The 23,941-nt window shown below is 30.3% G+C and overlaps 4 protein-coding genes across 4 annotated transcripts; 2 read left to right on the top strand and 2 right to left on the bottom strand.

Moving 5' to 3' along the window:
- The first annotated feature begins 555 nt into the window (after positions 1-555).
- LOC113362846 (zinc finger protein 99-like) lies at positions 556-2,023 on the top strand. The gene is made up of 2 exons (XM_026605343.1): positions 556-955; positions 1,989-2,023. Exons 1-2 carry the CDS (start codon positions 556-558, stop codon positions 2,021-2,023), a joined length of 435 nt encoding a protein of 144 aa, XP_026461128.1.
- Positions 2,024-5,727: 3,704 nt separating this feature from the next.
- LOC113362845 (zinc finger protein 85-like) lies at positions 5,728-7,162 on the bottom strand. Its single transcript, XM_026605342.1, has one exon. It carries the CDS (start codon positions 7,099-7,101, stop codon positions 5,728-5,730), a length of 1,374 nt encoding a protein of 457 aa, XP_026461127.1. The 5' UTR covers positions 7,102-7,162.
- Positions 7,163-11,675: 4,513 nt separating this feature from the next.
- On the bottom strand, positions 11,676-12,851 carry LOC113362844 (zinc finger protein 239-like). Its single transcript, XM_026605341.1, has one exon. It carries the CDS (start codon positions 12,849-12,851, stop codon positions 11,676-11,678), a length of 1,176 nt encoding a protein of 391 aa, XP_026461126.1.
- Positions 12,852-20,885: 8,034 nt separating this feature from the next.
- Positions 20,886-21,737, top strand: LOC113362843 (zinc finger protein 525-like). Its single transcript, XM_026605340.1, has one exon. It carries the CDS (start codon positions 20,886-20,888, stop codon positions 21,735-21,737), a length of 852 nt encoding a protein of 283 aa, XP_026461125.1.
- Positions 21,738-23,941: the final 2,204 nt, after the last annotated feature.

The raw sequence follows: 23,941 nt of genomic DNA, 5'->3' as shown, positions 1-23,941 counted from the left end.
AATTTTTATTTTCGATTTTTTTACGATTACTATAACTTGCCCTACGGGAAGTAAAAAAAGCCGTTATAGCAAAACATTTTAGGCCGTATATCGAAAACGTTCCTTAATTAAAGAGGGCCGTTATAGCGAAAGGCCGTATAAAGAGCGGCCGTATAGCGAGGCCTGGGTGTAATCTATTTCAAAACATTCAGTATTCTTCGAACATTTCGTTATGGTACGGAAATTTCCAGCAATTTGCATTTAATTTATTTACATTTGAAATAAAATAATATTTCACGCGTATTTGTTTACTATTTTGGTAATAATAGCCTCACGTAGTGCTCAAAATGATCACTACGAGCGCTACAGACAGTTTGAGTTCCCCTTGCATGTTTTCACACATAGCGAAAATGTTTCTACTCTCTCTACTGCTGTAAATGAACTTTATGCTTCAAATGTCAAATAATAAATGTAAAAGTTGAAATTATTTATAACATTAAAAAAAATTATTAATAAGTCTAGACTATTATTTAGCACACAACTATTTTCTTTTTTTTTTTGTGAAAGTATTTAAAAATGTCGGAGGAAACAATTATGTCTATGAATGATCAGACAATTAAAATTGAACCACCTGAATATTCACCTGAAGACATTAAACTTGAAATGCAGGATGAATTTGATAATCCTGATGTTATTGTTAAATCTGAATCGTGTTCTGAAGATGATGATACGTGTTTAGAAAGATTCATGAATTCCGAGGTGACAATTGAAGAAGAAGTCAAACAGGAGTTGGTCGAGACATCAACTTATGAATGTGACATTTGCAATAAATCATTTGCAGAAACACATAATTTAAAAGAGCATATGATCGAACATATGTCTAATAATAGCAAAGAAAGTCCTTTCAAATGTGAAATCTGTTACAAGACTTTTGATCGATTAAGTGATCTGAAAAGGCACATGCTCATTCACAGTGGTGAGCGTCCCCACGAATGCAATATATGCAAAAAGACTTTCACGCAATCAGGCAATCTGAAAAGTCACATGCTGATGCATAGTGGAGTACGTCCTCATGAATGCAATATATGCAAAAAAACATTCACGCATTCAGGCAATCTGAAAAGTCACATGCTGATACACAGTGGAGTACGTCCCCACGAATGCAATATATGCAATAAGACATTTGCAGAATTGAGTAATCTGAAACGTCACATGATCATTCACACTGAATTAAGGCCTCATGAATGCAATATATGCAAAAAGACATTCAGACATTCAGGTACTCTAAAATCCCACATGCGCTTTCACAGTGGTGAGCGCCCTTATGAATGCAATATATGCAAAAAAACATACACGCGCTCAAATAATCTGAAGCTTCACATGCTGATCCATAGTAAAGTACATCCTCATGAATGCAATATATGCAATAATACATTCACACATTTACGTGATCTAAAATGCCACATGCTCATTCACAGTGGTGAGCGCCCTCATGAATGCAATATATGCAACAAGACATTCACGCAATTAAGTAGTCTGAAATGTCACATGCTGATACACAGTGGTGAGCGTCCCCATGAATGCCATAAATGCAAAAAGACATTCACAGAAAAAAGTAATCTTAAATGTCACATGCTGACACACAGTGGAGTACGTCCTCATGAATGCAATGTATGCAATAAGAAATTTACACAATCTAGTAATCTGAAAAGGCACATGCTGATTCATAAACGAGAGCATTCTGATAAATGATGTATGTAATAAGGAATTTACTCAATCAAAGGATTTGAAGAGACACAAGTCAGAAACATGATAAAGATCAATGAAATATAATAATAGTTGCTTTAAATTTAAATATTGTAAAATTTTCTTGCATGTAACGGAATGTATAAATAGTATGAAATATAGAGTAAACACTACATAATATCAATATTATTTCATGATTTTTTATTAGTTTGATTTTTATGTATTAAGTATTATTAATGAGGATTAGTAACCATTGGTTTCAGGTTCGAATACAAATACCAATCTTGGTCAGCAGTAGTGATATTAAATATTTACAAGGAATATTATATTTTTACAAAAAATGATTTTTTGTACGTAAAGGTCCAGCGATGCCATGCACCACTAATTTGCACTAGTTTTTTAAAAATATTTTATTAGTAATTATTTTAGATAATCTAATTAGCTTTAATTAACTTCCCGTAGGGTAAGTTATTGTAACGAGCCGAAAATCGAAATTGAAAATTTTCACATTTCTCGACGTTTTGAAGGTTTCTCAACATTTTGGCATACCTCGAAAAAATGGATGGATGTGTGTGTATGTATGTATGGATACAATTTTCCAGTCACGTTTTCGGGCGCACGCATCAACCGATTTGAATGGTTCAAAAAACATTCGATTCCTATTGATAGGGAAAAGAGCTGATTAGTTTTTGGCAAAGGCAGGTCCAGAGAACTAAGCGTCCTAATTAAATGATTCAAAGAACTTTCTGCTTGTCTTAACAAAATAATTGATTTTGGAAAATAAAATTTGTTTCAACTTTTTTTTTTCAAAAAAAAATTTTTTTTGTGTATCGAAAGTAATTCAGATTTTATTTTTAATTCTGACTATAGTTCTAATATACTTTAAACAAATAATTTCAACTTTGCAATTCAGTTTATATAACTCTTATAAATATTAGACAATGTTACAATATTTATTTATAATAATCTATTTGAAATCATTCAGTATTTTTCGAACATTTCGTTACGGTATGGAAGCTCCAGCAATTTGCCTTAAAGCACGATGCCACACACACCACTAGTTTGTAATTTGAGTCAACCTGCCCAGTAAACACTAGGGGGCACCGAGCGGCGGTAGCAATCCGAAATCCACATAGATTCCACATGCATGTCACATCGCTGAAGGCAAGCTTGTAGATTTCAGGTTGCTACCACCGCTCAAATGACACGGTGTTTACTGGGCAAGATGAAAGGGTATGAAAAAACTTCAAGAAACTTCAAACTTTTCAAAATTTTCAAAAAATCAGTGGTGTGTGGCGTGCATCGTGCCTTAAGGCAAATTGCTGGAACTTTCCGTACCGTAATTAAACATTCGAGGAATGAAAATAATCAAAAATTGTTTTAAATAATTGAAATTTCATTTATGAATACATACTGTAATTTTAAAAGTGTTTATTAAATTAGGCGACGAGCGTATTCTAACTTATGTGTATGTTTACAAGAAATTTAATTTCTTTTTAATTTGATTTTTTGATAAATTTTTCAAAATTTTGAATTTTTACAAAAATTTCTAAATTTTTTGGAATTTCTGGAATATGTTTTTTAATTTTTTGAGATTTTGGAAATTTTAGAAAATATTCGAAAATTCTCAAATTTTTGTAAGAAATCGATTTTATTTTTAAATTTTGATATTTTTTGAAATTTTTCAAAATTCAGGTTTTTTTTAATGATGAAAAATTTCGAATATAAGAATTTTTTCAAACTTATTTTTTTTGAAAATTTTGCATTTTTTTTTTGAAAACTTTCAACTTTCAACTTTGCGTTCCATACCTCCGAAACGGCAAGACGTTTCTTTTGCAAAAACGTTTGCAAACCGAATGTTTTTTCAATCATACAAATATGATATTCCACACTGTCAAAAATGTCGAGGACATCTGTTCAGACCATATAATTGAACTTTAAAATTAAAAATCTTGGCACGGAATCCAAAAAATTGACACAAAATGCGTACACATTATTCAAATCTCTATAAAATATCTGATAATTTGATGTGCATATGGCTAATGAACATTTTTGTCCGCCAAATGGTGTTTTGTTAACTTATTTTTATTGTGAATCCATTACCGCCGGACTTGCCTTTCTAAAAATTTAAACAGTTCTTTGTTTAGTCAATACAAATAAAGTGTTTTTGAATTATTCAAATTGGATGCTCCGTTCTCTCAAAAACTGAATTAAGATTTTTGGCAGTTTTTGCCCCGTATCTTCAAAACTACTCGACCTACCTTTGCCAAAAAGTAATTAGCATGTCTCCTTATCAATACGAATCAAATGTTTTTTTCAAAATGTTGTTCAAAATCAAACGAAATTGTTCAAAATCGACGAAAAATTGTATCCGCACATACATACACACACATACATCCGTTTTCTTCTAAGGAATGTCAAAATGTTCAGTAACAGCTGAAACGTAAAGATATATAAAAATTTTTATTTTTGATTTTAACAGAAAGTTCAAAATTTAGTTTTCAAAAAATATCAGCATTTTCGAAAAAGGCATTTTTTTCGATATTCAAATTTTTCAAAAATTATTACAAAAATAACAAATTTTCAAAAAAAATCTTTTTTTTTCTGAGATTTCTGAGACAATTTTAAATTAGTACAGTGAGTTCCAGCAATTTTTTAATTTTTAACTAGTTTTTAATTACTCAAACCAGTTTATCTCGAAATCGTCGACGAAAAATTGTATCCGCACACACATACATCCATTTTTTCTAAGGTATGCCAAAATGTTCAGAAACAACTGAAACGTTAAGATATATAAAAAAAATTATTTTCTATTTTAACAGAAACTTAAAAATTTAGTTTTCAAAAACTATCAGTATTTTCGAAAAAGGCAATTTTTCGATATTCAAATTTTTCAAGATTTTCAAAAATGATTACAAAAATTAGAAATTTTCAAAAAAAAATCTATTTTTTCTGAGCTTTCAAAAATTTTAAATTAGTGCAGTAGAGTTCCAGCAATTTGTCTTAAGGCAATATTATAGGCAATATTTATATATTTTATATAAATTTGCAAAAATTGGTATCGTTTTCTTGGCATTTGTCAAAATTAGACCTTTCATCGATGTTTGCTCAAAAACGCCTGAACCGATTTCAGAAATTTAAAAGCCATTCGATGTATCTCTATGAGCACTATAGTTTGTCAGTTTTGTGAGACGATATGCCGAGCCGTTTCTTTGTAATTTGAAAAAGAGTATTAAACTTTTTGTCCACATTTAAGCTCATTCTACCAAATCGATTTTAAAAAATCAAAAACTGTTCGAAAGATATTAGTTGGGAATAATACTGATTAGTTTTAGGTGAAAATATACCGAGCCGTTTTCTTGTAATTAACTGTTGAAAAAAAAATTAAGCCGATTTTTATGAAACTTTGTTTGGCGATGTATATCATGGTCTTATAGAACTTACTGAAATATTACGGTCTTACGACAAATAGTTTAATTTTAAAAATTCATCCAAAGTTTGAGAATATGAGTAGTTTTGTTGACGTTTGTTAAAATTAAAATTAGATGATTTACTTGGTATAACGATAGATTACTTGGTCTTAATGAACATAATAAACCATTAATGTTCTAAGAAAACTGGTTCAATTAAAACGTGTTTGTTCGTTTTCAATTATGTATAATAAATCCTCTCGGAATACTTCTAGTCACTCATAAATTAATTTGTTTATTATTGATTAAGTCAATTATTTACACATATCGGGAAGTTCATGTAATTTGCCTCAAGGCTAAATACCAATACCAACTAGTTTCTATTTTGAAAAGAAATACAAGATTAGGAAAGTCAGGAAATTGATTGCCTATAGAATATTGAAAGTGAAAAATAAAACACATATATCAATGTCTATTATATATTGATACTAATTTTATTTAATCGACACATAGGTTTAACAAAATAAATTTAAGCCAATACATATATCACTTACAAACACATTAATTACCTTCTACAATTTCTGACTCACATCTATTCTTTATCTTTATTTATACATTTGTGATTCTTCAAATTAGTTTTACTAGAATATGCCCGATCACAATTTTCACATTTATAAGGATATTTCTTTGTATGAGTACGCATGTGTAGTTTTAAGGTAGCTAATACACCAAAGGCGCTCTCGCATATATCACATTTGTAAGGGCGTTCACCCGTGTGAATTACCATGTGTAATCTCACGCCGCCATTTGTTGTGAATCTTTTATTGCATTTTTCACATTTGTAGGGCCGTACTTTCTTATGATCGAGCATGTGTTTATTCAAGTGGCTTGAGTCTCTGCAGATCTTCTTACATATGTGACATGTATAACCGGATTCAATGTGAGTACTCGTGTGTATTTTTAAGCTGTATGATGAACTTAAGCCTTTGTTGCATATTCCACATTTATAATGTTTTCCATTATGAATATTTAGGTGGTTTTCAAGGTTTTTTGACCGTGCGAATGACTTCTTGCAGATTTTGCACTCATAAGCTCGTTCTCCAGTGTGAGTAAGCATATGTTGTTTTAAATTCCTCAATGCACGGAACACTTTCTTACAGTTTTCGCATTTGTAAGGTAATTCCTCAGAATGAATACTTGTGTGTGATCTCATAGCACTCGAATGTGCAAATGTTTTATTGCATATCTGGCATTCATAAGGTCGTTCTCGAGTATGAGTACGCATATGATCTTTTAAAGTACTCGGTGACCGGAACGCTTTGTCACATGTTTCACATTTGTAAGGAAGTTCTCCGGTGTGGATAAGCATGTGTGCTTTCAGGTGACCCACTTGTATGAATGCTTTATCACATTTTTCACACTTATGAGGACGCTCTCCTGTATGAATAAGCATGTGCTTTTTCAAAGTACTGGCTGTCTTGAATGCTTTATCACATGTTTCACACTTATGGGGACGATCTCCTTTGTGAGTATGCATATGTTTTTTCATAAGGCTTGGTGTTGCAAATGCCTTATCGCAAGTTAAACATTTATGGGGACGCTTTTCAGACAGAGCAAACTTGTTATGTTTTGGTTTATCAGATTTTTTGATGTTCGAAGGTTGTTCCATGGTCTCTTCACAAACATGCTGATCTAATAGATGTTTTGCAGTGAATGTTTTATTACAGATATTACATACAGAAGGTATTTCACCATCTCCATCAGTCTCAATTATCTCTTGCTTGATTTTTTCTTCAATCGTTACCTCAGAATTCATGAATCTTTCCATACATGATTCATCACCTTCAGACTCAACAATATCATCAGCCTCTTCCTCAATTTTGCATTTATTTTCTTCTACTGAACATTCTGGTGGTTCAATTTCAATTTTCTGATCATTCATGGACATGATTGTTTCTTCTGACATTTTTGATATTTTCTATAAATGCCGAAAATGTGTTGTATTTTCTGTATTTAATAATCTATTTTTATCAATAATCTTCTTTTAATGTATAATAATATATTTTAATCAATAATATTAATCTTAATCTTCTTAAATGTGATAATAATGAGTTTAACTCACATGTGTTCTAAAAAATGGAATTTTTAGTAGTTTGACATTTGAAGCATAGAGTATGTTCCAAAAGATAGGATGTTTATTAACTTCCCGTAGGGTTTATGCCCATAGATAAAGGAAGAGTATTTATGAAAGAGTGTTTATGCCATAGATAAATAAACATAAATAGATCGCTATCTGAGGCCATTTGACATTACCTCCATTTTAATATTTTTAGCGATCTAAAGAAGGCAGCACTTGTTCAGTATATAAATCAACCGCTGGTATTATTCCTAGATATGGTTCGCATACGTAATTCAAAATAAGAAAATCTAAATAATTTCTTATATTGGAAATGAGAAAAAATAACATATAAAGTACAAAATATATTTTCAAATATTATATATCACAAACATTTTTACATAACAATTAAAATGTTTATAAATGTAATAATCAATATATACATAATAATAAGTACTATAATTTTACAATTATAAGTAACTAAAAAAAGTATTCACAATGGTATGATAAATTTGCAAGGAACGATCAATATGAATTTCTGAATGATCAATAATATATAACAACTAGACAGAGATTGTGTAGAAGCATCTACAATAAAATGTTAAACTTAAAAGGAACGATCAATATGAATTACTTAATGATCAGAATATATAACAACTACACAGAAATATTGTAAAAGTTTTCATAAGTATAATGAATTTACACGAACTGACTAATATTAATTTCTTAATGACTAACAATAAATATATTAAAAAGAGAAGAGAAAAGTATAGAGTCTAAGTATGTAGTATATAGAGTATATACTATAGATAATGGAATAGTATAATTAGAAGAAATGACAAATAATGAACAAATTTAAAAAGTTAAATCCTACAGACATAAAATATATATATTGATATCAAAATTGATAGAAAACTAAATTCCAAAAATTAAAATTCATTTATGAATCATTCTTCTTTAACATTAACTTTGCATTTGATAGTTATTTTGCTTTCCAATCAATCATTAATAAAGTTGCATTCTACAAAATCTTGATTTTCTTATGATTCGATTGTGTCAATAGAACAGTGCAGCAGTCCTTTCGGCTGGAATGTTAAGAATATTTCTGAGCATTTTATACTCTGTTGCAATTTATACCTTAAATTATTGCATTGTTTGTCTATCCTTCTTAACTCCCTCAACATATAATGGATGCGTCATACATTTTACATGCCATATTAGTCACTACGATCTGCTGCAATTTGTGAACATCTAATAAACATAACATGTTGTAATATAATATCAAGTCGTAATAGCAAATGGTATTAAAATATTCAGAATTATTATTACCCTTTCCACTGGAGTTGCAGAGTGTTCTCCTGGCCATATATCAGATTGTCTTTCTCTTCTTATATCACTGTGAACTATAGACATGAGAACTATTCTGTGAAATATAATTGGACATTTCTAATTCTCTCACAAACTCGATTTTTATTTTCTGTCTTATTTGCTCTTTATCTCCTTAACCGATGGACCTGCCTTTGCCAAAAACTAATCAGCTCATCTCCCTACCAATAGGAATCAAATGTTTTTTGAACCATTCAAATCGGTTGATCCGTACGCCCAAAAACGTGACTGGAAATTTGTATCCATACATACTAATACTAATCGGTGTTACTGGTGGTTAAAAAGCGCACTTTTTCTGTGAAAGTGGCGTGCGTACTTATCAACTTAGGTTTTTTAATGTCCATGTCATCATGCATTCTAATTATTGAGTACATTTTTGTAATAAAGTTGATAAAATCATGATAATGCTGGAAATTTTTTGATCTAAAAAAATGCGCAAGTCCCAAGTCATTTAACTTTCGGAGAATCATGCTATCATATGAATTTTTGTATATTAAATTTGAGAAATTTTGAATTATACTTTCTATCTATAAACATAAAATCAACATTTCATCTGAAGAATATGAAAGATACCCACGATTTTTGATATCGATTAATGTCGAATTTCTCGGTTCTCCTACAATACTCGCAAAGCATTCATTTATTTAATCTATCTTGACGTTTCTTGGCGGCACGTTTACCCTCGCAACGGAGAACATATTTTAAACTTCCCGTGGGGTAGTTGATATCAAGGTCTTATAGAACGTACTAAAATATTACGGCCCTACGACATGTTTTTTAATTTTAAAAATTTATCAAAGTTTGGAAAAATGACAAGTTTTTTTGACTTTCATTGAAATTACACTTTTGATCAACAGTTTTCTCAAAAAACCATTCGAGGACACAAACCGTGATTCGTGTTATCGACATCTAGGTGAGAATTCGGCGCTAGTGAGCCGATGTTTCCTAAAGGTGCATCCACAGCTAAAGGTGCGCCACACCTAGCGAACAAGCACGAACGAACATGGATTTTGATATGCGCGAGAGTCACTTTTGTTAGAAATTTTTAATCTGCGCATATTATTCATCATGTTCGTTCGTTAAGTGTGGACGCACCTTGATATGCGCGTGGGTCGCTTTTGTTAAGGTGCGTCCACACCTAACGAACGAACACGAACGAATATGTCGAACAAGAAAATACAAACAAGAACGAACGCGAATAATTCCAAACAAACGCCTCAAAGCAGTGAGGGCTTGAATCTTTTTGTTCGAGGATGTACCGTGATACGTCACATTTATTATTTAAAGTGGCGGGAAAGAGCAAAATTATTTAAAGTGATCAAATTCACAAAATTTGTCAATAACAGCAATATCAAATAATAATCACAACATAAACTAATGCGGAACTGCACATATCAACATCAAAAAAGAAAAATGCCATTTTTTGTATATTTAGCTCTGTATCTTCGAAACGGCTGGGCCTGCCTTTGCCAAAAACTAATAGCCATTTCTCCCAATCATTACTAAATGAATGCTTTTTCGATCATTCAAATCGGATGCTCCGTTCTCTCAAAAACTCGATTTCCATTTTCTGCACTCTTTGCTCTTTATCTCCGTATCGGCTGGACCTGTCTGCCAAAAACTAATCAGCACATCTCCCCATAGATAAACAAGTATTCTCCCTATCAATCTCCTTATCAATAAGAATCGATTGTTTTTTGAACCATTCATCAATGTTTTTGGATAGTGCGTTTTGTTTATTAATTACTTTCTTATTAGCGTTATTCGAAAGCCTATTGTTTTCTCTTTTAGTACTGCGAATATTGTTCAAATCAAATTTGTGAAACACATTCGAATTCGTTCGGTCGGAAAGCAGTGCGCGATGCATTACGCGCGGGTATACAAACTCTGGTTTCTAATCAATGTGTTCCCCAATAGTCAAAATTTGAGCCTTGTGAAAGCAAGTTAAAAAAAATTTTTTTTTTACATTTTCAAAAACTCATGCTTGCCAGACCGGCACTTTCTTAATATACTGATGATAAAATATCATTTAAAAAAATTCTAGCTTTGAGAAAACAGGTTAGTCAAATAGTTCACTGGCTCTTAGACTAGTACGCCCGAAAAATGCGGAACACACATCCATTTTTCTGAAGTATGCCAAAATGCTCAGAAACCTTCACAACGTCGAGAAATGCAAAAAAAAATCATTTTCGATTTTCGGCCCATTACTATAACTACTCTACGGGAAGTTATTAAAAAAAAATTAATCAAGTGGAGTTAGAATGAAGGACCTTATCTCACATTTCTAAGAATTATATAAACTGAATTGCAAAATTTAAATAAAGTGAGCTTGGGAATTTTAACTAAAATTAAAATCCCAATTATTTTCGATATTCAAAAAAAATTATTTTTTTGGAAAAAAAAATTCGTTTTTCCCAAAAATAATCGTTTTGTCAATATGAATTGTCAACATTTGGACTGCTGGAGCAAAACTAATCACCACTTTTCCTCATCATTACGTTTTTTGAATCATTCAAATTGGATGCACCTTTCTCTGAAAAACTCGATTTCTTTTCTACACTCTTTGCTTCGTATCACCGAAACGGCTGGCCGACCTTCACCAAAAACTAATCAGAACGTCTCTCTAACTAAGAATCTATTGTTTTTTGAATTTTCTAAATGAAAATGAAAAATTGTATCCACACATACACGCACACATCAATTTTTTCTAAGGTATGCCAAAATGTTTAGAAACCTCTGAATCGTAATAATATGCAAAAATTATCAGTTTCGTTTTTTGGACGATCACAATAGCATACCCTACGGTAAGTTAAAAACTAGACTTTTTATGAAGATTCTACTAACAGTTATGGCTCAATTGCAAATCTTATTAAACCTGGAATGAATGTACAACATTATTAATAAAATATTTATTCTAAAGCAATTGATAACAATGTTTATTTATTTTATAAAATATATAATTTAATTCATATATCTAATTAACATTAATTTCTATAAGCAGTCATATGTAATTTTGTTACCAATTTTGTAAATACTAATTACTCATTGGTATGAGCAACCATGTGCCTTTTCAGTCCTTTTGAACGTTTGAATACCTTATCACAGATTTTGCATTTGTAGGGGCATTCTCTAGTGTGAATGAGCATATGTCTATTCAAGGTACTCGATTGTAGGAATGCCTTATTACAAATTTGGCAAATATGGGAGCGTTCACCAGTGTGAATGAGCACATGTTTATTCAAATTACTTGAGTCTGTAAATGTCTTACCACATACTTTGCATTTATTAGGACGTACCCCAGTGTGAATGAGCATATGTCTATTCAAGGTACTCGATTGTATGAATGCCTTATTACAAATTTGGCAAATATGGGAGCGTTCACCAGTGTGAATGAGCACATGTTTATTCAAATTACTTGGGTCTGTAAATGTCTTACCACATACTTTGCATTTATTAGGACGTACCCCAGTGTGAATTAGCATATGCAATTTCAAGGAACTTAATCGTGCAAATGTCTTATCACATATTTGGCAAATATGTGGCCGTTCACCAGTGTGAATGAGCACATGTTTATTCAAGGTACCCATTTCTGTGAATGCCTTATCACATATTTGGCAAATATGCGGACGTTCACCGGTGTGAGTTAGCATATGTCGATTCAATTTACTCAATTGTGTGAATGTCTTGTCACAAATTTGACAAATATGGGGACGTTCACCTGGTCCCTTTGCAGTATGAGCGAGAATATTTCGTTTTCGATTACTAGATTCATTCAAATGTAAAATTTGTTCTCTGGCACGAGCACAAATGTGTTGATCTAAATGATATTTTTCAGTAAATGCTTTACCGCACTTTGTACATGTGAAATGTTTTTCATATGTATAAGATTTTATATGTACTTCTAATGCACTTGCATCTGAAAAAGACTCTGAACAGTATGTATCCTTATGGCAATAATTTAACATATGCTGTTCTAAATAATGCAACTTTCTAAATGTTCTATGACACTTGTCACATTTATAAGGAGCAGTCTGAATTAATTCCTGTTGAACATTTTCTTCTATTTTCACTATGGAGTTCATAAACCTGTTTAGACATGTTTTGTCATCCTCTGGGCACGATTCAGGGTCTTCCTCAATTTCCTGTTTAATGTCTTCGATTGGATATTCTTGAGGTGCAATTTTAATTATCGGATCATCAGCAGCTTCTGACATTTTCAGATATTTATGCACTGAGTATCTTCTATAAGCATGAATAAAAATAGGTGGTTAGTTTAAATGAACTATTGTTAAATATGATAATTTGACTAGAAATACAAATGGAAACATTAGTTATTGACAGTTGGAGTATGGAGTATGATTTTAGAAAGTGCATTGCATTTATGCTCTCGTAACATTTTACAAGAGTTTATGTTTAAATTAATAATCGTTCTCAACTGTCAACACAAATGATTCTGAGAATATAATATATTTGCATAATGGATTTGTCTAAGAATGTAATCTTACATTAAGTTAACAGGAGTCTATTTTAGACAATGTCGACAAGATAATTTCTTCTTCAAAATACTTTATATTTGACAGGCAGTGATTTTGAATCAACTAAAGCTGACTTGTCATATAATTATTGCAGAGCTGAAATGAAAAAAAGTAAAATTGAACTTTACATTTTCTTTGCTTATCTTTATTTGGAATTGAATGTTTTTTTTTGGAATGAAACAAAATATAATTAAAAGTTAGTCATGTGGAATAACCTCAAAGTATTATATACTACCTTTATGTTTAGCAATCAATCACAAATACCGCTTTATGATACGTATTATTATAAGTATATTTATATTTAAATTTATATATAATATACTTAAACATTTAATTAATAATTAAATATACAAAAAATAAAAAATTCGTTCAGCACATTAAAATTTGTTTGTCAGACACAAACACCTGATAAACAAACTTCGCTACTTTTAGCTTATTTAATTATGTTCGCTACTTTGCTCTATGCAATTCGAGGTAACTCGATAAGGACTATCCATAGATAAAAGAAAAGTATGGGACTATCGTTTCTCAGTGCAACGATGAGCCGAGTCGTTTCTTTGTAATTAGTAGAAAAATGAAAGTTTTTCGAACACCAAAATAATTTATTAAGTTTAATTATAGTGTCTGGGCACTATGATTAATATAATTGTATATAATTTAAATGTGTTTGAGTGATATTAATTGGATATTTCAATGTCTAGATTTGAGTGAAAGCGTAAAACTTTATTTTAGACAGTTTTATTTTTTAACTTCCCGTAGGGTAGGTTATTGTAATTGTCCAAAAATCGAAATTGAAAATTTTTGCATTTCTCGACGTTTTGAAGGTTTCTGAACATTTTGGCATACCTCAGAAAAAATGGATGCGCGCGTGTGTGTGTATGTATGTATGGATACAATTTTTTGTCCACGTTTTCGGGCGCACGGATCAACCGATTTGAATGGTTCTAAAAACATTCGATTCCTATTGATAGGGAGATGTGCTGATTAGTTTTTGGCAAAGGCAGATCCAGCCGTTACGGAGATACGGAGCAAAGAGTGCAGAAAATAGAAATTGAGTTTTTGAGTGACCGGAGCATCCGATTTGAATGATCTAACAAACATTCAATTAGTAATGATTGGGAGAAGTGATTATTAGTTTTTGGCAATGGCAGGCCCAGCCATTTCGAAGATACAGATCTAAATGTGCAAAAAATGGCAGTTTTTGAGAGAATTAAGCGTCCAATTTAAATGATTCAAAGAACTTTCAGCTTGTTTTAACAAAATAATTGATTTTGGAAAAAAAATTGCATCATTTTTTTTTTTAGTTTTTTTTTTGTACATCGAAAATAATTCAGATTTATATTATAATATTAGATATATTTTTAATTCTGACTAAAGTTCTAATATTCTTTAAACAAATAATTTTAACTTTGCAATTCAGTTTATCTCGTATAATTCTTATGAATATTAGACAATGTTACAATATTTATAATAATCTATTTGAAAACATTCAGTATTCCTCGAACATTTCGTTACGGTACGGAAAGTTCCAGCAATTTGCTTTAAGGCAAAATGCCACTTTCAACTAGTTATTTAAAAAAGCATAAATATACTCTTTTTCTATCTATGCATAAATGCTTCTTTATCTATGGCCCGGACTCTTATGGTTTCGTAAACGCATGTGTTGGTAATCCCGAAGCTGTCAAAAAGTTATGCCTATGGTCTTTTTCAAGCGTCTTTAATTTTTCTGGTTAATGTTTTGCATAATATATAATAATATGGTAATAATACCTACGAAAAGTTTGTATAATAATCATTAAACAAATTTAATCAAATAATTAGCGTACAATGCAAATATTTTTCAATAATGTCCAAGAAAACTACAATCTCCAGGAACGAGCAAGAAATTAAAACAGAACCTCCAGAATATCCATCAACACCATCAAATTCATCCTCAATTTCACGCTTAATAACAACGTGAAATTGAGGATGAATTTGATAGTGTTGATAGTATTATCAGTCTTCAGAAGATGAAGAAACTTGTGCCGAAAGTCTCATGAAGGCTGAAGTAACTATTGGGGAAGGAGATGATTGAGGCACCTCCTTATAAATACCATGCCACAGAACAACCTTTGAACTTGATTATTTATAACAAAAGAGGTTTGCTCATTCCCTATAAGGGTGAAATATGTGATGAGGTCTTAGTCCTTATAATCTAAGTATTTTTAATATGGATCAATTATTTGGTATCCTCGTCATATCAATAAGTCGGATGCGATAGAGAAAGTTCAATGAAAATTCTTAAAATATCTATATTGTAAAATGCACAAGATTTACCCATTTGAATTAATGAATTAGGTATATCATCTGTTGCCACTCAACTATTTATCAATACTATTATGTTCCTATATAAATTTTGTAATTATGCTATAGACTGTCTCATTTAATTCTTAACCAACTGTCCCATAATGTTCTTCAGTTCTTTTTTTTTATTTATTTATTTATTTGATATAATTCGTACGTACTGTATCTCAGTCAGACAATTGTTCTGGAATGAGAGATCACAGCAATTATAACTAAAATAAATCCAAATTTTATGTAACAGACTTACATTGAGACATCTATATACTTTTACTTATTATTATTATATACACATATATACACAGAACGCTTGCGTACATACATACGTACTTATACTTAATAGTAATTAATATTTTAACAGAACAGAAGAAATATAGTATTTAAAATAAGGAATTTTATTTCATTTATCTCTTATGTAATTTTTCAATTTAATTTTGAAATTGTTTAGGTCCGTCATTGTCTGTAGTTGGTCCAGTAGTTTATCGTAAAGGCTGCTTGCACTTCCCAGAGGACTGCAAGTCCTTTGTAGTTTTTACATATTTCATGTGAAAGTTTCGGTTTTGTCTCGTTTGATGGTCGTGTATATGCTGGTTTGTCTCTATTGTGTGATTTTGTTATTTTTTATTTTGAATATTAGTATACATTTTTCTATTTCTATTGTTTTGTGTAGTGGTATGTTCTTTGTCTTTTGTAGAAGTTGTTTTGTTGGGGTGAGGTAGGGATAATTGTAAGTTGATTTTATTGCTTTATTTATCATTCTTTGTAGTGTCTCTATATTTTTATTTGTTGTTTGACTCCAAATCGTGATGCCGTACGTTATAATCGGCATTATATGAGATTTTAATATTAGTTCCTTGTTCTTAATTCCAAGATGTCGTATTTTTCTTATGGCTCCAGAAAATGCTGCAATTTTTTGTTTGATTTTTTCAATTTAGTCACTCTTTTCTAGTTTATATTCATACCCAAATATTTAGTTTTTTCTATTTCTTTTATTTCAGTATCGTTGATTAATAATTTTATATTGCCTATTTTTTTAATTTTGTTACATCGGAAAAATATATAATTAGTTTTATCTGTAATCATAGTGAGTTTATTTTCTGTCAGCCATGTTGTATATTTCTTTAAGTCATCATTGATTTTTTTTCTAGTTTCTCCAAATCTTTATCAGCGTATATAACTATGGTGTTATCTGCATACACTACTATGTATCTACCTTCTAAAATGTTTATCCTTTAAGTTGTTAATATATATTAAGTATAATAGTGGTCCTAGGACTGTTCCCTGTGTACTCCGCATTTGACCATTTTTTTATAGCTGAAGCAATTTCCAATTTTGGTCCTTACTTCTCTTTCATATAAGAAGTCTTAAATTATGTTGTGCATCAAACCCTCAAGTCTCATATTTCTAATTGCTGAAAAAGAATATGGTGGTCTACAGTGTCGACTTAATTAACTTAAATAATTACTTCAACTTAATTAACGAAGATATTGATATTAATAACACTACACTAAATTAAATAATCTCCATCTGCTCTAGTTAACCTTTATATTTCTTTTTAAATATGTTTTATTATTTTATCTTATTTCATGTTATTTCATGAAGTTGTTGTATTATGTATTATACTATGTTATATTTTATTTGTATTCTATGTATTTTAAAGTCGGCTTGGAAGTATTATGTGCACTGTGTGTTTAAAGAAAATAAAATAAAGATATATATATATATATATATATATATATATATATATATATATACATATATATGTGTGTGTGTGTGAAGAAAATGAAAATTTTTGCATTTCTCGACGTTTTGAAGGTTTCTGAACATTTTGGCATACCTCAGAAAAAATGGATGTGAGTGTGTATGACACCATTTAAGGAACTTAATCTTATTATTCACATTTCTGCAACTGTATCTTAATATTTTTGTTTTGTGTTAGAGTTCAAATACATGATCATACCCATATTCATTGAACGGTCTTATAAATATGTATCTTTTTGATTTACAAGGCCTGTAATCAATCGCTTATGGTGTTTATTGATTATGTTTGAACACAAACAGTTTTCGTCTAGTCAGTATGGGAAATCCTTAGTTTACCTTGCAATTAACATTATATTAGATTTAATAGTATTTTATTTGAAAGATGCTCAATTAACATCCAATGCTTCTTTATATTCATAGCAATAATTTGTTAATTAATCCAAATTTACAAAAGAGTAACATTATTTTTTGAGAAACTCGAATTTAATAAACAACTCTTGCATTAAGAATATTTTTTTACGTAGCTAGTTTAAATAAATATAAATCGGCAATGTAAGTAAAGGAAAGTTAATGTAAAATTAGGAAAATTATCACATAGCAAATTAGTCAATGACTAAGGATTATCTGTCTATATTTTCTTACCTAGGCAAAATACTCACATTTGGAAATCAATTAGAAGTGAGTTCTTATATTCCTTGAAAAAATATTTTGTGAGTATAAATTTAATAACCATTCATAAATCTATCCAATAAAAACGATATTTCTATTTAATACAGGTACATAAATAAAATCGGAGGAATAATAATCCATACCGTTCCTTTTATAGTTGATATTTACACGCATAACAATTTGTTTATATGTGATATTTATTGCATTTTTAAATGAATTTTTCACATTTGTGTACACTCGTTTTTTAAACACTTTTGTCAAATGGTTGATGTGGTAAAGATTTTTGTAAGTTTGTTTTAAATCGATAGTCGAGTCCTTGAAGGAAATTGTGCCATTTTGTGACGTACAATCTTAATTTTGCACCAAAATATTCACCAATGATATTCATATAATGGTAATGGTAATAATTAAGTGAAAAATCTTGATGTTATATATTGGATCTGTAATATACATTTCATAGAAATTAATGATTATTGTCATTTGAAATATATCAATAGATAGTATACTATTACTATTATACCGATAGTATCAGTTGAACTATATATGCATTTATAATAATTTATGTTAAAAATATGGATTATTAAAATGTATTAGATCTGATAATCACTTAAAATTTTATGTATGAATACAATTTTTCGTCCACGTTTGCGGGCGCACGGATCAACCGATTTGAATGGTTCAAAAAACATTCGATTCCTATTGATAGGGAGATGTGCTGATTTGTACGTAGTGTATATATTTGACGAAGGCAGGTCCAGCCGTTTCGGAGATGCGGAGCAAAGAGTACAGAAAATAGACATCGAGATTTTGAGAGTACCGAACATCCGATTTGAATTATTCAAAAGGCATTAAGTAAGACAATAGGTAATAACGGGTAGAGATAGTGATTAGTCTTTGGCAAAGACAGGTCCAATTGTTTCGGAGGTACGGAGCTAAATGTGCAAGAAATAAGTTTTTGGGAGAACGAAGCATCTGTTTTGAATGATTCAAAGAACCTTTTGCTTGTAATTGTTTTTCCAGATATATATTTTTTGAATATAGAAAATGATTCAGAATCTAGCTTAAATTCTAACACTCACTTATATACTTTAAATAAATAATTTTAATTTAACAATTCAATCTGAACAATTCTTGAAGACCCTTCATTCTGATTTCCCTTTTCATTAAGGTTTGTTCATTTACTTTTTATGTAAAGTTATCGTCCACTTTATAAGCTCTTATATTTTGTTTACAAAACACTAATAATAAAAGTCACAATAGTTGTAATAATCTATTTGAAAACATTTAATATTTCGTTACGGTACGGGAAGTTCCAAAATTTGCGTTAAGGCACGATGCCATACACCACTAGTTTTTTTTTTATTAATTAAGTAAACTTAAGTTTACACATTACGGAGGATATGGAATTACTATACGCTTTGAATAATATCTAACAATCATTTCTTATCTCATAGTAATTATTTTACAATTAGAAGTAAAAATTTAAAATTTGCGTTTTAATTTTTTTTAAAAACTAGTTGGTATTGGTATTTTGCCTTGAGGCAAGTTAAATGAACTTCCCGATTTGTGTAAATAATCGACTTAATCCATGATAGATAAATTAACTTATGAGTACTTAAAAGTATTCAAAAGCAAATTTTCAAAAATCAATAATTTTTATAATTAAGCCAGTTTTTTGTAGGACTTTGATTGTTTAGCATGTTCATTAAGACCAAGTACTCTATCGTTATACCAAGTAAATCGTCTAATTTTAATTTTAACAAACGTCAACAAAACTACTCATATCTCAAACTTTGATGAATTTTTAAAATTAAACTTACTTGTCGTAAGCACGTAAGCCCGTAATATTTCAGTAAGTTCTATAAGATCATGATATATATCGCCAAAAAAAGTTTCATGAAAATCGACTTAAATTTTTTTTCAACAGTTAATTACAAGAACACTTTTTTCCAAAATTACAAAGAAACGGCTCGGCTGATCGTCACACAAAACTAGAAGAAACTATCTTCCTCATCGAGATACATCAAATGGTTTTTAAATTTCTGAAATCGGTTCAGGCGTTTTTGAGCAAACGTCGATGAAAAGTCTAATTTTGGCAAATGCCAAAGAAATAATACTAATTTTTGCAAACTTTGACGAATTTTTAAAGCTAAACGAGTTGTCGTAGGGCCGTAATATTTTAGTACGACCTAGAAGACTATGGTATCTACCGTCAAAAAAATAATAATAAAAATCTACGAAAAAATTCTCTTAATACCTTATTACAAGAAAGCGGCCCGGCCGATCTCTACCAAAAACTAATCAGCACGATTCCCAAGCAATATCTTTCGAACGGTTTTTGAATTTTCAAAATCGATTCAGAATTGCGGGAAAAAACGTAGACGAAAAATTTTTCACTCTTCTGCGATCTATAAAGAAACGGCTTGGCCGATTGTAGCACAAACCTGACAAACAATAGTCCTCATCGAGATACATCAAATGGCTTTTAAATTTTTGAAATCGATCCAGCCGTTTTTGAGAAAGCGTCGATTTACGTCAAAAAATCTGTTCACACACGCATACTTTTTCCAAATTTTGTGTCATTCGATTCAGAATGGCTTGAAACGTCGAGAAAACATAAAATTAGCGAATCGGATTTTTTGATGAAAACATAAACTTCTCTCGTCATTTTGTGTTGACAGTTGAAGCATAGAGAATTAATATGAATTTAAAACGATGGTAAGTGTCTTATCTTTATGAAAACATTATCTATGCCTCTATGGTGTCAAATCACAAATGTCAAAGACTAACAACTAACCTTTTCATATTTTGTAAAAAAAAATTAAGTTATAGTTTATTTTATAATAATTAAGAAAATTTATTATTGGTTGAAGTTATTGATTAAATAGTATGCCACAATTTTCATCTTTTTTTATTGAATGAGCACAGTGAAACTATTTAGAAATGTCTGAAGAAGCTACTATGCCTATGAATGATCTGAAAATAAAAATCGAGCCATCCGAATATTCAGTAGAAGACATTAAACTTGCAACTGAGAAGGAATTTGATGTCCTCGATGGTATTGTTAATTTTGAATCGTGTGATGAAGCATGTCTGGAAAGATTCATGAATTCTGATGTAGCGATTGAAGAAGAAATCAAACAGGAGTTAATTGAGACACCCTCTTATGAAAGTGATGGTGATGGTGAAATACCTTTTGTATGTAATATCTGTAATAAAATATTTACCACAACTTATCTATTAGATCAGCACATTTGTGATAATACCATAGAACAACCTTTGAACTTTAAAGAGTCTTATAACCTAAAACAAAATACGATTGCTGATTCTGAAAAGCGTCCTCATACATGTGTAATATGCGATAAGTCATTCAAAAGATTGAGTGCTCTGCGATTACATATGGGCATACATTCTTTAAAATATCATATGCGTTCTCATACCGGAGAATATCCCTATAAATGTGTATTATGCGATAAGAAATTCACACGTTCAAGTGGTATAAAAACTCATATGCGTATCCATACAGGAGAGCGACCTTATAAATGCAAAATATGCGATAAGACATTTGCAGTGTCAGGTGCATTAAACAAGCATATGCGTATTCATACAGGAGAGCGTCCTTACAAATGTGAAGAATGTGACTATGCCTTCAGACAATGGGATCATTTAAAAAGTCATAGGAATACTCATAAAAAAGAGTATCCTTATAAATGTGAAATTTGTGATGAAATTTATTCTAGTAAAAAAGGGTTGGTTAATCACAAACATGTAAATAACTGTAAAAAATTGTTGTGAGCCATAAAATGTTAAAGTCGCTGTGCTTGATGTGATATATTTATGTTTTTATTATAAAATAGGTACAGCTGTAACATCAAAATTAGATAATATAGACATTAATATCAGTATTAGGTTATTTATTAGTATGAGATTATATTATTATTATTATGAGATTATATTCTGAAAATATGAAAAAATAAATTATGTCTTATGTAATCTATATGTCTTGTTTGTAGTTTTAGCCTCCTTTTAGTGGAACTAGTTGGTATTGGTATTTAGCCTTGAGGCAAATTACATGAACTTCCCGATATGTGTAAATAATCGACTTAATCAATAAAAATAAATTTATTTATGAGTGATTAAAAAGTATTTCGAGTGGATTTTTTACACATAATTGAATACGAATGAACACGTTTACTCGGAGTATTTTCTTAAAGCAAATTTTCAAAAACCATTAATTTTTATAAATGAACCTGTTTCCGTATGATTTTAATGGTTTAGTTTGTTCATTATGACCAAGTACTCTATCGCTATACCAAGTAAATCGTCTAATTTTAATTTTAACAAACGTCAAAAGAACTACCACATTTTCTCAAACTTCGATGAATTTTTTAAATTAAACTACTTCTCGTAAGGTCGTAATATTTCAGTAAGTTCTTTAAGACCATGATATATATCGCCAAAAAAAGTTCCATGAAAATCGGCTTAATTTTTTTTTGCTAGTTAACGAGAATACGGGTCGGTAGATTTTCACTTAAAACTAATCAGTATCATTCCCAACTAATATTTTTTGAACAGTTTTTTGATTTTTTAAAATCGATTCGATAGTATGAGCTTAAATGTGGACGAAAAGCTTAACACTTTTTTTCCAAATGACAAAGAAACGGCTTGTCTAATCGTGTCGCAAAACTGACGAACAATAGTCCTCATCGAGATACATCGAGTGGCTTTTAAATTTTTGAACTCGGTCTAGCCGTTTTTGAGAAAACGTCGATTTACGGCAAAAAATCTGTTCACATACACGCACACACATACTTTTTCCAAATTTGGTTTCATTCGATTCAGAATGGCTTGAAACGTCGATAAAACATAAAATTAGCTAATCGGATTTTTTTATGAAAACACAAACTTCTCCTTCGGAAAGTTGAAAATATATTGAAACCACGAATAATCGGCCTGGCCGTTTCCTTGAAATAAACTGTTAAATTTTTTTTTTCGCAATTTCTATGATTTTTTTTTTTGACGGTAGATACCACGGCCCTACGAAAAGTCGTTTAATTTTAAAAATTAGTATCATTTTTATGGCACTTGCTAAAATTAGAAATTTCATTGACGTTTGCTCAAAACCGACTGAACCGATTTCAGAAATTTAAAAGCCATTTTATGTATCTCAATGAGGATTACCATTTATCAGTTCTGCGCCGCTTCTTTGTAATTCGGGAAAAACTGTTAAACTTTTCGTCCACATTTAAGCTCATACTACCTAACCGATTTTAAAAAATCAAAAACTGTTCGAAAGATATTAGTAGGGAATGATGCTGATTAGTTTTAGGTGAAAATTTACCGAGCCGTTTTCTTGTACTTAACTGTTGAAAAGAAAATTAAGCCGATTTTTATTGAACATTTTTTGGCGATATATATCATGGTCTTATAGATCTTACTGAAAATTTACGGCCTTACGACAAGTAGTTTAATTTTAAAAATTCATTAAAGTTTGAGAAAATGAGTAGGTTTTTTGACGTTTGTCAAAATTAAAATTAGACGATTTACTTGGTATAACCATAGAGTGTTCGTTCGTTTTCAATGATGTATGATAAATACACTCAAAATACTTTTAATCATTCATAAATTAATTTATATTTTATTGATCAAGTCGATTATTTGCACATATCGGGAAGTTCATGTAACTTGCCTCAAGGCAAAATACCAATACCAACAAAATATACACAAATACTGGTATGAAAAATAATTTTTGACAATAGATAGTGTAATAAAAATGTTTAAGAATCAATTTATTTTATCAAAATAATAGACAAAAAATTTTGAAATAAATTTATTTATAGTAATAATAATGGCAATAACAAAACCTATAACAATGGCATAACAAAACATAAATATATTCATCGATATTTCACATACTGGATCAGTTTTCTACTTATTACTATTTCATTGATTTTCATCATTTTTCTTTTCGTGTTTTGCCATATGAGTCCTCAAACCGT

This window comes from Ctenocephalides felis, unplaced genomic scaffold (genome assembly GCF_003426905.1).
Source record: "Ctenocephalides felis isolate EL2017-DRISC unplaced genomic scaffold, ASM342690v1 CF-g0.4_SCAFFOLD_00845, whole genome shotgun sequence".
NCBI lineage: Eukaryota > Metazoa > Arthropoda > Insecta > Siphonaptera > Pulicidae > Ctenocephalides > Ctenocephalides felis.
Note: the sequence above shows the minus strand (reverse complement) of the source record. Positions and strands in the feature narration are given on the sequence as shown.